At 35.0% G+C, this 18,203-nt stretch overlaps 1 protein-coding gene across 3 annotated transcripts in view; it reads left to right on the top strand.

The window, feature by feature from the left end:
• The window catches only part of FSTL5 (follistatin like 5), a 335,608-nt gene that overhangs the window by 239,530 nt on the left and 77,875 nt on the right, over window positions 1–18,203 (top strand). For all 3 annotated transcript variants that reach the window (XM_069786239.1, XM_069786231.1, XM_069786221.1), the window contains one exon: window positions 17,035–17,155. In XM_069786239.1, the coding sequence (XP_069642340.1) occupies window positions 17,035–17,155 (121 nt within the window). The remainder of the gene's footprint in view (window positions 1–17,034; window positions 17,156–18,203) is intronic.

Below are 18,203 nucleotides of genomic sequence, written 5' to 3'. Positions count from 1 at the left end.
CTATAACTCTAGCTTAATCAATGTTATAAAACCACAGAACTTTATGATACATCTTGTTATGTACATCTTTTTATGGTGGGGGCTATTTTAACTTTGAGCCAGCTGATGATTCTGTCTTTGTGAAGAAGCATTAAGGTCCTCATGGGCTTTCTCTTCTCTTGTGCTAGATCAGTGCTTCATTTTGTCTTCAGTAGAAATGAAAGTGTTGATTTTGGAGGTGAACAGAATCATGTTCTGTGGACCATAATCTACTCCCATGCTTTCAAGTGTTACTGAGATAATGATCTGGTCCTTTTTCTATCAGAGTGGGGCAAAGTAATTGCTTCTTGCAGAGCTGAGTCCCTTGTCTTGCACTACTCATAATTCTGTGTTCTAGAGCTGTTTCTGCTAATCATATCCAAAATAGCTGAGTCTGTTAGTATTTTCTTTGTTTTTCAGAAGTTAAAAAGGAAAGGCCTTGGGACAGTGAAAGGTGGTAATATAACATGTACATCCATTCCCCCTTAGCATGAAGGATCCTTGTAAATAACCTCAGGCAAGCCATGTTAACCTACCTGGAAGGTAGCATTATACATTTTTGACATTTACAGACAGAAACTGTTAAAATAAAATAAAATAAAATAAAAGGGACATTGTGGATTTCTGCGTTGATTGGTTTTTCCAAACCAATTTCTTAACACAGCGCATAGAACACATCTTTAGAAGAGCAGCTGAAATGATAGTTCGGTACTCCTAGCTGTTTAAGAGGGTCTTCTGTGTGAGCTGAAGTATGTGAATACCAAAGGTGTTCAAAACATTGTTATCCTTGTTCTCCATAGACATACCTTCCTGTACATTGCAGCTGATTCTGTCTAATTTCACTGGGGATTCCAGAATACATCAGTGACACTTTTTTTAGAAATTTAGAAATTTCTAAAAGTAAACTTAGAATATAAAGACAGTAAATAACAACTTAATTGATTATTGTTGGTAATTATCAGTATAGTTATAACCACCCCCGCCTGTTCTGTTTTTAAGTTTTCTGTATTAAATACTAATTAGCAGATCCTGTAGAAACATGGAAACATTTAAGGAAGGTACAGAGCTAGCCATTTCATTTATATTATTGTTCTGCTTTCAGCAAGCTGTCTTTTAGATACATCTTGATTTTTCTATCATATTATTAATACAAACATTGTTTATTATTGTCCTCCTGTTATAGTAACCTGTACTCTTTTTTTCAGGGACACCAAAACTTCTATCACACCTATCTTTCTTTTCACTCTTGCCCATCTTCCCTGTATTTTAAAATTACAGGAAAGCTATTTGATCTATTGTGTTATAAGCCGACCAGAATTTTTGTAAGCATCTTTTTTCACTACCATAGCATATTTCTTCCTCAACCCTTTCTTTTCAGTTCAAATTCACTATTTTTTCTGTTCTTTTCTGTATATTTATATGTAGAGATGCAGGTTATGTCTCCACTCTGTATTTCTGTATTGTTAGCAAATTCAGCTTGTGCTGTTAATTTCTGACTGGTGCATGAAAAAATTGCAGTTTGATTTTTGTGGACAGTTATAGACTTACGCTTCTCATTTTTTTTCCTGCAGTATACATTCCTTCAGCCTCATGAAAACCAGCATCACTTCTGAATGCTTTACTACTAGTTACATATTTATTTTTTCCAACTTGTCCAGGTCATTTTGCAATGCTTTTGCTATCCTACTAGACTTAATGTGTTCCACATTAAGTGGTTAGTCCTTCTTAAAAGCATGAGAAAGATGTTTTGTTAATAAAGGCCTCCTGTGGCTCACAGCCCTGACTTTCAAATCAGGACATTAAATAGGAAGGCCACGTCACCAGTAACAAAAGTGCTTTGATATCGAAGAGTCTGTTTCACTGAACAGAGAGGCACAATTGCTTAAACTCCAAAAAAAGAAACCCTTTCTGCCCCTCCCTCCCAAGCATCCCAGGAGGAAGAATTAAGATAGGTAGGACATAATTACCTATTGGGAATTTGGCTCAACTGGCATTTATAATATTTTTAAAAATAATAATAATTAATAAAAAAATTTCCAGAAGTGTATCAAGGTATTGATTCAGTGCTGACTCAAAAAGAAAATTGCTACCCACCTGTAAAATCACCAGTACTACTACTTGCAAAAGTGACATGAAGCAAATTACTTATTGAGATCAAGCCTGCTTAGTTTCTGAGCTCTGACAGGATTACAACAGAAGATGGTATGTCTGCCACAGTTTTCAAATGATGACATTTAAGATTTCTCTGAATCAAACTGCTCAGTGATCTTACCTACCTGTACTCCCAGTACCATGTATCCATTCATACCTAAATTTTATTAATGATCTACTTTAGGACAGGCCAATTTCTCTTTCATCACCTGAAGTTCTGTGCCATATGTAAACGTTATCACCTTCCTGTGTATTCTTCCTTTCCTTGTCAGTTTTATACCATTTTTATATACTGTCTTGATAATCTAGAGCTCCTTTTTCGAAAGCTTGCATTCAGAAATTTTTCTACTTGGGCATAAGTAACCCTTGTATCCATGGCCAAAGTGTTTTCATTATTCTGTTAAAGAGGGGAGATAAACTAAAAGTTTTCCTAAATTTAGGATTAATTATGGCAATGCCTTTATGTGCCAGTGCTTTTAGTGGTTCCTGTAGTTTTGCTTGATTTTCATGTAGGTTTCTATTTCTAGTTCACATCTATATAGCTAAAATGCTGAATTTTAACTGTAGTATATTTTACAGGGTTTTAATAATATTTATTTGTTTACATTTACCATGATCAAGACTGTGACAAATTTACATGTCATGATCATGAAAACCTTGGAACACTGGAAGCCTTGGGAACAATTGCTCAATAAAGCAGTGGTGCTCTTTCTCCATCCATCATCTGGTCACACTTCAACTCTGAGCTGAAGGAAAAGTCTTGAGGATGGTCATCTCTACAGTCTCCTTCTGGCTATTCTCAGCTGGCTCCTTTTGCCATTTACTATGTTTGCTGCTCTGTCTTCTCCCAACTTTCATTTTGGCAGTGCTTTAAAGGTAATAAGATTGATACAACCATACATTTTTACACCATCTTTGGAACATCTGTACAGTAATGACATATTTTGATTGTTACTTGCCTGAGTTGGACTTGTTGTATCTAGAGGTGAAAGCTTCCATTTTCAATTTTCTACATTCCAAAAAATTCTGCCAAACCCTGATGGAGAATCAACTTTTCAGTCTTTCTTGCTCTTTGCAGGATTACTTTTTTCTTTGACAGTTGCTCTGGGCTGCATCTAATCTGATAAAGAAGGTAGGAGATGTATTCTTCAAAGTGGCTGGAAATTACAAAAAGGAAGATGCATTTTTGCATTGGGGAACAAATACATCAATGATGCCCATCTAATTCTCCTTTCATGTATGCCTGGCTATTGTAGCACTTAAAACTCCAACCAGAAGTAGGGAAGTTGAAACTATTATTTAGGAAGTTCCTAAATAATACCTAGTTTGGTTTGGCGTACAGATTTAACCTACCCTAAAGAAAGGAAAATTCAGGCGAATTTACAGAGGATCACTGAATCTGCATTCCTTATTGTACTCTTGCGGGTAAAATGAGATAGAAGTGACTGGATTTTTGACAGTTACCCCAAAATACTTAACAAATATGGTTTTGTTTTGCTGTTGATTAATGTTTTTCTTCTAGAACTTCCTAAGGAAAATATCTTCATGTTTTCCAATGTTAAGTCGTTTCATATAGATATTTAATTGAACAAGTGAAGAGGAAAAAAAACCCACAGAAACATTTTTTAACTTAAAATAAAATTCAGAGTATCTTAATAAAAGAAAATATTCTTGTCCAATCTCATCTGAAGTAGGTTTTCTTGTCTGGTTTAAAATCAGATTTGGGTGTCCATTTATTCTTAAGAATTTTGATAACAGCAATAGTTAGGCATTTCATTTCAAATTGTCCTGTTACTTAATTGGGATGAGACTATATCTTTGTAAAGTACGTGCTCCCTCCAGGCAAAAGTCTGTCTTTGCAGACCTGTTTATGTTAATGAGAAGTAAAATGGAATTGCCATACTCTGGCACAGTAAAATATCAACGTCATACCACTTTTGTCTACGAGATGTTTTAAATTTTGTGCAGCAATTTGGCAACTATTCAGAATCCTGTGAAATTCCTGCTATTGTCACTTACAGTTAATGAAAGATGATGGAAATTCTGTTTTGCCTTCATGTTTTTGACATGATATACATTAGTTTTAACGTCAGACAAGAAATTCATTCATGACAAAGGCTTTGAAGTTTAAACTGTGAGTGTTAAAACATTAACATTTTAAGTTATAGTAAAAGGAAGGCAGGAAAAAAAAGCCACCTTTTCTCCCACCCTACTGAATTAAAGATCTTATTTCTGACATGAATTCTATGATCAGTTAGCAACTGTTAATGACAGGTTTATAATTAGAGTAAAACATAATTGAAACCAAGGGTTAGCTAGAGGGATCAGCAATAGAAAAAGAACTTCTGTGCATTTCAGTCTTCCAAAGTAAGACTGTACTGTATATAAGAAAAACATTTTTGATGGTATTTCAGTAATACAGTTGCATATGGTAACAGTAGCATAGAAGCTTTCCAGTGAATAGTGCTGTCCCATTGTTTAATATGAAAGCATAGTACAAAGGTGAAAAAAGAAGGTATAGTGTATATATAGCTTCATGGTTCATAAAGGACTTGTACTTCTAATGAATTTTTAGGTCCATTACAGAAAGCAGTAGTTAAAAAAGCAAAAATTAAATACAGGAGACAAATGTAAACAATAATGGTTTACTGAGAAGTAAAATTATTTTGGTAGATCTCATAGAAACTTGAAGTCTGTTAACAAAGAGTTAGCTATTGTGACAAAAGAGGATTACTGATTATGATTGGCGCAGCAGTAATAAAATTGAAGCAGTGGATGTCTCACAAAAGAGAGAACCGGTTATTCAGTTCAAAGAGAGCACAAGAATATGGTCATGACTCAGTGAGGTACTGTGATTTGCATATAAATCTTTTATATATGTGTTTTGTTTAACTGGAGTTTCTGGTCTTATTTTCAACTGTGCAGTTGAAAGTACTTGTTTGTTGGGTTTTTTTTAAACTGTTATAATGCATAGGAAAACATGTACCTCAGGCACTTTGTTTCAAAATAATACACAGAATTTTGCAGGTAGCAGTATATGGTAAACTTGATATGTATAACAAATGATGTGAGCATTTAATAAGAACAAAGTTGCTAAATATCAGCAAGATTTCTTTACTTTGTTAATAATAGCCAGAAAATATTAATGACCACTATCACAATCTCTTGAAGAAAAGGGGAATTTCCATCCTCATTTCTGTGACTGGAGGACAGACTAGATCTAACAGAAAGATATGTACCAGAAAGAAGAAACACAAATATCTAACTGGTAAAAATTTGTAGAAAGATGAGATTTTGTTAGTTCAGCATTATGCTATTGTATTTGTGTATGAAAAGCCATCAAAATACATGATACCTATAGGCTTATTAACTTTCTTCATAACATCTTGGCTTCATATTAGTAAAAGAACTGTACTTGGTACATACAGCTCTAGAAAATATCTTTGTCAGTGCTACCACATGCTGAAATTTTTTTTTTTTTTTACGGACAAGTTTCTGACCACTGTAATTTGTCTTGTTTTGCACCAGGATCTTCCTGAAGTAGCTTACAGTTTACCTGATTAGAAACCATGACTAGAGGACACAAAGGCTATCACTAAAAGTATCATGGCAATTCATCTATGTAGAGAGGGTAAAAGAAAAAAAAAAAAAAAAAGAATTGTTCCTACATAACTAGTTGCAGTGGTTACAGTGAAAGTCTTGAGGTAGCTGCCAATGACACTGAAGTGTCTTTTCTGTCATTGACATCAAGGAATTGATCTTGCCTAGTAAAGCTTTCTTGTGATAAAAGATGAGACTGATGAACATGTAATGTTGTATTAGTGGTTTGAGCAAAGGCAATGTGTATGTAATGCTTGCAGATAACTAAGAAACTAAGATTGCTATTAAAAGTAAATTGTCTCAGCTTTCAAATTTTTGTTAGTGTAATTCAACTTCTGCTTGTTGTACTCCAGCTTGTACTAAGTACTTAGTTCAGATTGACTGGGATTTGCTGTTTGCTTAAAAGGCTTTAAGAAAAATATTTTAATGAGTATTGAGTGTGTCAATCTGGGCTAGACCCTTGTTAAGTGAAGCTGCTGTGCTAGTATTCAAGCTGTCAATATTTTTATTTTATAAGCAAAGAACAAAAGATGGCAGTGGATAGATGTCACTGTTATATGTATTCAGATGTATACTTTAAAAAAATCTTTTGTATAGGAATTCCATTCAAAATCTTTCTAAACATGTATGTGCCCGTTTCTTATATAACATACTTGATAATACAGTGCCATTTATGTTAGTTCATTAATAATCCAAGTAATGTGTGTGACTGGCCCTATTTTCTCTCTACTGTTGTCTGGAGATCATATATTAATGCTGCATTTAAGATGAGAGATCATCTTAAAGAAAACTATTCAAGTTACAATATGCTTTTTTTTTTCCCCTTGTACCCTAAGAATAACCTAACGTGAATCATTCTGATTTTCAAAATCAAGTTTGAAGGTACTAGGTTTATTTTTTCTTCTTTTCCCTGTATCTCCTCTTCAGCTACCACAGAGTAGGAGATTCTCTACCAATCTCTCTCTTTTTTGGTTTAGGTAGTTTTGTCTGCAAGATATTTGAAAGCTGTGTTTGTTTGACAAGGTATTTTATTGCCTGTTGATTGGTTTATCACATGCACACAGGGTAGCTTGTAATAAAATTTATCCCGCAGAGCTTTTGCAGACTGCATAAAGTTTGAAGACACTCAACTTGCCTGTCTGTCTCACTCCTGGGTAGTTCATGAAAATGGATGAAAATTGGATGAAAGTTTTAGTAACGTGAAAGTTTAAAGTTTGGGGTTTTTTATTGATTGTATATTCTCTTGAGTTTGTAAAGAAACATTCTGAGAAATTTCTTTCTGCAAAAATAAAATAAGTGAGTTCTGTTATTTTAAGATAAGCGCAGTTGTGCAGTTCAGGAACCAAAGATATGGATTATCGTCAACATAAGAAAAGGGGTTTGCACTCATGAATCTAAAACTGAAACCCAGTATTTTATGCAGTAGGAAGATCAAAAACTCCAATAAACTTGATAGATTTAAAACAAAAGTGCTTGTAAGCTAAGTGATTGAAAATAAATTCAATCTTATCCCAGTGTAATCATGAAGAGTTCATGGTTTTATAATCGGGAAAATCAGGAAGTATTCCATGATTTCTTTGCCCTCTTCTTACAATGAAAATGTGTTTCAAGAAAGAAAGTAGAAATGGGAATGCTCTTGCCAAGCTTATTCCACATATCTGACCCTAAATTGAGTCACCTTAAAGTGTAAATTGTGTCAGTACTTCAGCTTCTTTGGGGCCTCCTAGCACTCAGATATCACTTTAGAATGTGATCTGATAGAAGTAAACTGCACAGTGCAAAGCTAGTTCCTTTTCGCAGATCTAGCTTGGAGTGTAATAATAAATACATCTACAATTAAAACCGATTTAAAAAAAAAAAGAACAGTTTGGGGGAAATTATAATGAACTGTGGTAATTGGGTAATTATTATAAATTCAGGTCACTGATTATGATGTTAAATTTGAAAACATCTGTGAAACGAATGTCAAATAGCTTTATCCGATTAAATCTGATTATATAACAATTTGTTTTGTTAAAAAGGAGTAGAAGTTAAATGGTATATGAGTCATTCTGAAGATCTCTGCGTGTAACATGAACCAATAAAAAAAGACAGCTGTATCAGAGCATACTGAAATTTCCATTTAAAATAAGCTGTATCTACTCAGTTGGAGATTTTGAATGTCTAAATAAATTAGCAGTCATTATTGCAGATTCATAGCAAGGTAGCATAAAGTTACGGAGTTTTTGGGGAATTAAAAGATAAGTGATGTTTTATGGCTAGCCTCAAGAGCTCTAGTACTTTGGCAAAGCTGTCACTTAGGTCTAGTTCATAACTCCCATATACAACATCCACATTCTTTTTACACAACTACGTATAAAGTGAGGTTGGTATTCTCACTGGTGATCTAGGAGTGAGGGTTTTTATGGCACTTTTCTGTGTGGTCCCTCTTCAGGTTCTTAGGAAGCTTGTAACATTATTAGGTTTCAAAATAGCAAAACCAGTTTTTAATCAACTGACATAGTTTGACAAAGCTGCTGCATGTTTTCCATAGAATAATGGGTGTTACGATTTATTAGATGTTACTATTTCCTCATGAAGTGAAACTGGAGTTCTTACCGTATCCAAGAGGATAAAGGAAAAATCATACCTCTTTACTTATTTAAGTAGGTACAGTGTTATTCTATTCATTTATAGTCAGATAAATAATCTTTTTCTCAGATTTGCTGAATACAGACAAATCCTGTTCAATTCAACTAATGGTTGGGATTTGCAAAGTCTTATTTTAGGAAGAGATAATAAAGGGTGATCTCTGCATTGACCATTTGTAAGACAAGCTTAGGAAGATATGCATGAAGATTTCCTCAGGATCTGAGAGTTAGTTAGATGTTTTGCATTACTGAATGTTCACCTTTTTCCCCATTGGTAGTAGAGTGATGATAGCAAGGCTACCTTGCTGAGCGGAAAGACAGCCTTTGTAAAAATCACTCTTTTTTTTTTTCTCTTTCCATTTTCCTTAGTGTCAAGAAACAGAGGGACCAATGAAATAACTTACAATGTCTAATTGTAGCTAGGATCTTTGTTTCCATGGTCAGCAGAGAGAGGTAGGCAGTAATTCAAAGCAATGAGCAAAGACAGATCCACTGAATGTCCCATGAAAGGATTTTGCTACCTTTAGCTTTCTCAACTGACTGTAAAAGAAGCTTAGGAAGACTGATTTCCCTTGACTAAAGTTAGCCTGCATTAATAACCATGAACTGTTGTCTGGTGTTACATTTTCCAGAATAAAGTTTCTATTAAGATCCTGTCACTTTCTACTGTATATACTATGTTACTACTTACTATATTACACTATGTTCTTTCTTGCTTTAAGCTTTGACTTGATTTGCAATTTTCTGTCAGGCTGGTTCTTCAATCAGTGGATTTACACTAGATTCATGATTTGTTCTTACTGCAGCTGTAAAATGTGAGATTGAGAGAAGGTATGCAAAATTTGTGCTTAGGAAATTTAGGTTTTGTTTTCCCTCTTGAGCTAGAAGGAAAAGTTAAAAAATCTTGGATTTGTGCCAAATGCAATTATTCTCAGATTTCCTCATGGAATTTAATGTCTCTGACATGCACTAGCAAACCACAGAGTTGCATTGCTCTGCCAACGTGAACAGAGAAACTGACTACTTGGAAAGTAGGAGTTGTAACATTGACATTGGCATGAAAAGCCTGACCTGAATTTGTCTGGCAAACCAAGCATACATCAATAATTATTTTTAAATATGTTTCCAGTAACTCCTCAAAAGATTACCTGCTCATTGTACCCTTGTAATTAAGTTACAGATACCAAAAAATAAATATGTAAAATATGAACAAAAATGTGACATTAGTGTTAGTGGTAATTCCATGAGTCGACTGAAATCAAATACAGAAAGAATGGAGGGATGTATGGGAAAAAAGGGGATGATGTATACTGGCTGTTTTTTTACAAGCAAACAACTGTTGTTTCAAAAGTATCTAGATAGCTGCAACTATTGATGCAGCTTTCCCTTAGCAGACCAATGCAAAATTTTAATTCTTAGGTGCAAATTATTTTCCGATCAGTTCAGAGACAGGTGATTTTTTTTTCCTTTTCCCATAAGAAAATCAAGATTTCTCTTTAAAAGGAGGAGGGGAAAGTCCCCACCCAAATTGTGTTGTCATTATCACTGAGCTAGTTATAACAGTGTTACAGTGTTTACATTATTAACCATCAGTAAAAAAAGATACCAACCAATTTAATTTTCTTCTTTGTTGTAGGTTTATCAAAGACTGCAAATAGAAATATAGGTTTCATATGTAATCAAAAAGCTATTAATTCAAAATACAGGTTTCATATGTAATCAAAAAGCTATTAATTAAAAATATTTGGTGCTTGCTAATACCATTTATTAAGGACCCAGTAATCTCACTTTTTTCATCTGAGGATAATGTAACTAAGAATTCACATCTCCAGTTCTCATTTCCTCCTTCCTGTATTCTTTATTGTCCTTTTTATCTTTGGGGTTTTTTTTCTTTTTCTTTTTTCTTTCCTTTCCCAAAGTGTGGAGTTTTGGAGTTAAGATTAGTATTTTGAAGTTCTTTAGAAGTTGAAAATTATAAGGCCACTAGAAGATTGTATCAACTGTTTCTCCTGGCCTACATGACACAGGCCCTGTAAAATCAGTGCTGTGAAAGTGTGTAAGTGTAAACTTTGGTGCATAAAAATCACCTTTTTCTTATGTACCAATGTTGAGGTGCTGGTGTTCCAGGAAACACACGTAGAATTCATCAGCTGCCAGAAACTGAGCTTACAGATGGGAAATTTCAAAACAAGATTGTTGCGTTAAAGGGTAAAGAAATTTGGCAGAAAATAAACCCCCTTGGATTCCACCTTGTCCTCAGATATCAGAGCGGCTGGGGGCAGCTAGGCTTAGATTCCGAGTGATGCCCAATTCAACACTGTAAGTCCGGTTGCATTCAATCTATATTGAACTATCACAATTACAGATGCACTAATAGCGTAATATACTTCCAATCTAGTCATGTTCAACGAACTATCATGGCCAGACTTAGGGATTGTGGTCACATTCAATGAACAATCACAGCTAGATTTTAATGAACAGTACAGTTTATTAAAGCAACAGGAGTACAGGTTCTTTTGCGTGGCCAGTGATAAATATACTGTCTGCAAAGCACATGCAAGTAGCAAGAATACAGTCAATCACAAATGCAATAAATTGTGGAAAAAACTCTAGAGATTTCTAGTTGTCCCAGGGAAGCACTCACTATAACCAAGGGTTCGAATCTTACCCAGTAGGCATCCCTATGGGGGGAAAGAGAGGTTCAGCCCGTCGACTGATCCCAGAAGTCAGTGATGTCCTCCTGACTTGTCTATGATGGTATCTGCCCTAGTATTCCTCCTCTCTTAAGCCCTTTTATACTATTTTCTTATATTTAGGTGGAGCTTGAGTGACTCTAGTCATTCATACCTTCATTATGATTGGTATAAAATCTCCTTGCTTTACTTCTAAAGGTATATGCTAGAGAAAATTCAGAATGCATGCTCAGTGAGGGGTGGTCACACCATAAAAGTGGGTAGCTTTTGGAATGGAGGTGTGTTTTGGTATTATAATGAGATTATAATGGGCAAAGTTCACCTAGAGGACATGATTTAGCATGTCACTACTCCAGAACTGGGCACTTATGATTTAAATCAGAAGTAAGGCAATAGCGTTGACAGAACTCTATTATTTCACCTCCTTGCTTCAGTGGACTCAATGCAGGGACCTTCCATACTTGTTCCAGTAGTTACAGTTCCCCATCCCTGCGGTGATATCGCAGAGCCTGGCCACAGTGTCTCCACTCCGCTCCACCCTCTGTGTTGTTTCTCTTAGCGTCAGCATACCAAGCTCCCCTGGTGTTGCTAACATCTAAGGTTGTAGGTTATGTTGCTTAGGGAATTATTATGGAACAGATTTCATGTATATCTACCGCATTCCACCCTGGAGGTTTACCTTCCCTTAAGAAAGGGACATACCAACAAGTCACCTCCAGCAATCATTTACAGTATATTCAGTTTTATAAAATGTTTGGATCTCAGTGTAAAAAGCTGGGGCTGAAATGCTGGTCAAAAAGTTATCATCTAGGCCTGAAAAATTACAAGAGTTTAAAAAAAAAAAAAAAAAAAGTAGTACCCCTCACCCCCCAAACAACAAAAACAAAGAAACAAATCCCACAGAAAAACTAGAAAGAAAATATTGCCTATTTTTTCAGTTCAAGATGAACCCTTTGGATCACTCAGAAAGTGGAAAACCAGGGTACCAAGCACTAGTTTGAATTATGTATGTTAATGATTTAACTATGATATACCTGTATGTTATTTGGGACTTTAAGCACTAGATCAAAAGTTATTTTGTTGAAGGTGTTAGACCTTCTTTTCTAGAACAGTCATGCTTCCTGATTTAAAAAAAAAAATCTTCTGTCAATTTTGGGTATAATGGCTTCAGACCACCTAAATCTAGACTGCATTCCCAATTCATTTTTCTGAACTTCTTAAATTCTCTAAACTGAATGCTCAGTTATATGTTACAAGTGCAATTTGGGCAGGGAACATTATGGATGCACTGAGTGAAAAGGAAAATAAAGACATATTTTTCATTTCAGGGGAGGTGTTTTTTGGGGGGGAAGGCTGTGATCTCTAGATGCGAGAATATTCAATATTTGGAGTACAGGTTTTTATACAGACAAAAAAAAAGTTATTTAAGAGAACAATACATTGACAATAAATTAAATATATTTAAAAAAAAAAACAGAAACCAAACCAAAAAAATCTCTATGATGGTTAACAAATTCAAGCAGTCTGTTTCATTATACATTCTCCTGTGGGGAGAAAGCTAGTAACAGTCTTTCTAGAGCTGTTAATGAAGAAGTGCAGGCAAATGATCATAGACTCTCTCCTATGCAATGCATTAGCATATGAAAGCAAGTTATAAAACCAAGGGAAATAATTATTGATTTAAAAACAAAAATCACCTTTAGTTTTCTGTTGTATTAACACTAAGATAACTAAGCAAAGATTGACTGTCAAATGAATGTTTTCTTTCCATATCCCTTTACTTGTTATTTGTGACACGTATCATGATTCTTAAATGTTGTCCTTCAACAGAACAGATTTGCAGTGGAATCATTGTTAAAATAATTGTTCAATTCTAGGGTTTTTTTATGCATGGCAAAAATAATTAGAGTTTCTCAATTTAACTGTAAAAGTACCATGCCATTTCTATTTGAACAGTAGGCTATTTAACAAAAATTGAGCTTGTAACAATGTTTTTAGGGTCATCAAATACTTTTTCAAAAGGTAAAAAACCCCTTTTCTGTATGTGTTGCTGTTGATGTTTGAAGGCTCTGGTTCAATGATGGTTGTGTATGTCTGTTTAGATGCAGGTTTTTTCAGTGACTTAGCTTGGGAATTATTCTATAAAACACTAAATATATGCCAACATCCAGTGTCAAAGAACTCTATACTTCATCATCCCTTTCAAAATGCTGCTTACAACATTAAGTTCTCTTTGTATTGAATTGTTTGCTTTAATTAACAAAGCAAACATTGAACTCGATAAGATAGGGATATTTGTTTTGTAGTCCACAAAAAAAAAAATAATCCAACAACAGCAAAAAAAGCCATCCATAAAATTCAAACTCTCTGAGTGATGAAATGACAATGTCATGTGGCAATCCTATTGAAATACTGATGTCTCAGTAAAATAACCACAGGGATGTTTTATCCATGGTTTCTGTGAAAAAGAAGGGAGAAGTCAACACAGAAATCCATTTACTTAGAAAATAGCTATGCTACCTAAAGATAGCATGCTACAGTGAATCAGTCAAAGGCCTGGAACAGGTAAGTGTGCTTAAAAGCAATATCTAATAACTTAGCATAAAGAATGTTAAATTACACTAGTCTCCAGACTGCATTGTAGCAGCTAAATGTTAATACACTCCATCCTATGTCCTATTTTGTTCACAAATACATTTGGTAGAGATTAGGCAAAAAAAAATTAGGCAGCAATAAAATTAGCCATTTGCTAGATAAAATGTAAGTACCTCTAGTCTGGCTCTTTTGAACAGCTGTTCTTCATCTTCCACTAATAAGTTGAAGAGCAACACTTTGAAAACATGTTTAGCTAGTAAGGGGAAAAAAGTTAATTGAACTTACTGCTTCATACACTTTAGTAAGAGATAAAGATAAAAAATATCCAACTAGGAAGATTGTTGGAGTTATTCAGGTGGGTTTTTTTGAAGGGAAATCCGGTTGTATTGGTTCACATAATCAAAGTTAAAAAGTAAGCATTAATAGAGAGTTCTTTTTTTTGATTTTTGTAGTGGTAATTTATAATTGCATGTTGAAGACTTGGTAGAAATACTGTCTGTGTAACTGAAGTGTTAATACGGAAAACTATATTTATCTTAAAAAAGGCAAGTTATTGAAAGTCTTACCAGGTGGGTTAATTTTTAGGTGGGTTATTTTCTTTTCTTAATGAGCAACTAGCAGAATCACCTGAAGCACAGAATTGTGCAATGTGAAATTTAGTTGCCCAAACACCTTTGGGTGAAGAAATACAGTGAGATATATGTTTTCTGAATAATATTTTGAGTATATTTAAGGAAAGAAAACTGAAAGATTAAAGGGAAGTTCATCTAGATTTCAATTTTCATGTTTAAATTTCAATCTACAAGAAGACTGAAGACATTATAATGAAAAGCAGCTTGAGTGAAATATGAGCATAAAATCACTGAGGCTATGTTCTCTGGGGAAGAATTAAAACTGGAGAGTGGGGACTGAAAAAAATAACTCCCAATAAATTGGGAAAGTGGTAGGTGAGATCATGGAAGAATGTAAGAATAGTCATAATGGACCAGAGGTTAATCTAGCCCAGTATTTTGTCATTGATAATGTTTAGAGGATAGGATGTAAGAATAAGGCAGCACATAGTAATAATTTTTATCAAAGTTTGTTTACTGTGCAGCTTACAGACTCCCTGAGTGAGGTACTAAAGCTAAGTTTTCTGTGAATTTGAGGAATTTACAGAGAAGGTTACAAAGTTTGTGAAGAAAGAAGTAAGGAAGAACTGGTTGGGGGTATAAAGGTCAGGGCAACCTTGTCAGCAGTGACCATGAGATGGTATAGTTGAGGAGCCCAAGAAGAGGCAGCAAAGCAAAAAGCAGGAGCACAGCCCTGGACTTCAGGAGAGCAGGCTTCAGGCTGCTCAAGGACATGCTTGGAAGAACCCCATAGGAGACCATGCTGAAAAGAGGAGGAGTCTAAGAGAGCTAGTTGATTTTCCAGGATCACTTTCTCTATGCTCAAGAATGGTCCATCACAGTGAACAGGAAACTGAAGGCAGCTTGAAGCCTGTGTTAATGAACAAGGAGCTCCTGACAGAACTCAAATAAAAAGGAAGAAAGGTGGAAGCAAGGACAGGTGACCCAGGAGGAACATGGAGATACTATTTGAATGTGCAGGATTAGGAAAGACAAAGCCACCCTGGAATTGGGTCCGGTGAGGGACATGAAGGGCTTCTACAGGGCTTCAGGGCTATATCAGCAGCAAAAGGAAGACTAGGGAAAATACGGGCCTGCTGCTGAGTGGGGCATGGGACCTGGTGACAAAAGTAGAAGAGGCTGATGTACTGAAAGCCTCCTTTGCCATGGTCTTTACCCGTAACGCTTGCCTTCAGGAATCCCAGATCCCTGAAACCTGTTTACAAAAGTAGTGCTTCTGTAATGAATCACTGAAACTAATGAGACATGTAGGTATTGTAGCTTGGTGATTATTCCTATTCTAATGGATCAGACATCTGTTGGATACTTTGGGCTCTATGTGTGAACCTGTGTGTATGTGTGAATATTTGTGTTGCATATAATTATAATGTGTGTATTTTATAGTACCATATCCTGTGGTTAATCACAAGGAGAGGCTATTTTAAGTTATTTAAAGATTTTAAAGGCTATTTTAGAGGCTATTTATGTTAAGGAGTTTAAAATGCTATAAGCTGACCATGAATAAGTTGTATTGTATACATAAGAATATTGAGAAGCTTTGAAAGGTAGCTGAGTTTATGACAGACTATATTAACATTAGGCATACGATCATAGAACACGGGTTCCCTTCAGGAGCAGGGGCTGACCTACATACTATAGAAAATCTGGCATACTTATTCCTAGTATGAAACTGACTGTTTTGCATGTTTTTCATCATAGTTTATACACTTTAATTTCTGAATTAAATGTTTTACAGCAGAAACTATCTATTAGGCTGAAAGACATTTTTCATAGCTTTACATTTCTATTTTATATTCTTTGCTCAAATAATCTAATTGCTGTTTTATGTAAAGACACTGCATATTTAACAATAAAAAGATTGCTAGGTGAGACTGAAAAGAAACTAACTGTCAAAAAGTGTCCCTGAAAAAAGTAAATCATGGAATATAATGTAGAAAAAACAACTCCTGGCAGGATTTGTACAAGCACTTTAGACTCCATGGAACGTAGACTGGAAGAACTAGATTAGACTAGGACTGCTATTTTAGGGTGATCCTTGCAGACATAAAAAATAACAAGGAAAAATAAAACAATATTAAATGTTGTATATGTATTTACATTATTTGGCATCATTTGCAACTGGTTGTAGATTTTAAATGATATTGTATTAATTAAAATTGAACTGAGACTTGAACTGGGAATCAAAATGAGGGTCAAATTTTGCACTCTAATCCACTGAAACCTGTATGCCAATTAAAGATATTTAAAAGAGCGAAGCTAAAAATTGTGACTTAAATTGAAGAAAAATGAGAAAATTTTTTTCCTGTGTATCTGCTCATTTCAAAGTATGACCATTCTTACTCAGGATGTCATCTACCTTGCTAAATTGTGCAGCGATTTAGTTTTTCTATCTGATCAGATCCAATCCTAAATAGCTTTTCTTCTGCAAATAACTATTATAGCTAAATAAACAAACATATTACTTCTGCAGAGTTTAACTAGTTGTTAAAATAAAAGTTGTATTTTCTTTTACAGACACAATATATGTGGCAAGATCAAACACCACCACCATTTACAAATACAATATTTGGGTTTCAGATTACTGTCAGCTATTCTGGTTTAATATTTGTGATGTTTGATATTTGCATCACAGCTTTGTTGCCAAGATGATGAGCATAATTACTGTAGAGATGGAGGCATAATTATGATAACCTTGTTTTTAATCTTTCCCGGTAGGATTTTGGAGATGATGGGTCCTTGTACATTACTAAGGTTACCACAACTCATATGGGAAATTACACCTGCTATGCTGACGGCTATGATAAGCTCTATCAAACTCATATTCTCCAAGTGAACGGTAAGGAAAAATGTTCTAATTACCAAGTCATAAGAGACTTGGATTTGGATTTTTTTAAGCAGATCTGTTGTTGCTGGTTTACTTTTTTAATATTGTGTTACAGCTTAACAGAAGAAGAGATAAAATTTTCTTTTTCTTATTGTTCTCCCATAAACAACTGTCATGGTTTAACCCCAGCCAGCAACTAAGCACCATGCAGCCACTCACGCACTTTCCCCCCCTCACAGTGGGATGGGGGAGAAAATCAGGAAAAGAAGTAAAACTCATGGGTTGAGATAAGAACGGTTTGATAGAACAGAAAAGAAGAAACTTCTGATGATAATGATAACACTAATAAAATGACAACAGTAATAATAAAAGGATTGGAATGTACAAATGATGCACAGTGCAATTGCTCACCACCTGCCGATCGACGCCCAGTTAGTCCCTGAGTGGCAATTCCCCCCACCCCCACTCCCCCCAGTTTCTATACTAGATGTGACAACACATGGTATGGAATACCCCATTGGCCAGTCTGGGTCAGGTGCCCTGGCTATGTCCTGTGCCAGCTTCTTGTGCCTCTCCAGCTTTCTCGCTGGCTGGGCTTGAGAAGCTGAAAAATCCTTGACTTTAGTCTAAACACTACTGAGCAACAACTGAAAACATCAGTGTGTTATCAACATTCTTCTCATACTGAGCTCAAAACATAGCACTGTACCAGCTACTAGGAAGACAGTTAACTCTATCCCAGCTGAAACCAGGACAATAACCTTGCAAAACAATAAAATACAATAATTTTCATTTATGTCTTCCGTATGAATAATAGTAATTAAAAACAGTAAAGATAGTCCAGAGGACTTGCTCTGCACTGTGAACTGTTCACTTGGGAGGATTTTTAGTATGTTATCTGCAGAATAATAAGTGGTTTTATAAATATATAGAGATATATACAGGTAAAGTAGTTTTATTATTAATTTAGTAATTCTGGAGAACACATTGGGAAAAATAAGTGCATGGGTCTCTTGTGTTAAGAATGTTGCATTTAATATAAGATTAAAAAATGTCTTTT

This window comes from Haliaeetus albicilla, chromosome 1, assembly GCF_947461875.1.
Source record: "Haliaeetus albicilla chromosome 1, bHalAlb1.1, whole genome shotgun sequence".
Lineage (NCBI taxonomy): Eukaryota > Metazoa > Chordata > Aves > Accipitriformes > Accipitridae > Haliaeetus > Haliaeetus albicilla.
Note: the sequence above shows the minus strand (reverse complement) of the source record. Positions and strands in the feature narration are given on the sequence as shown.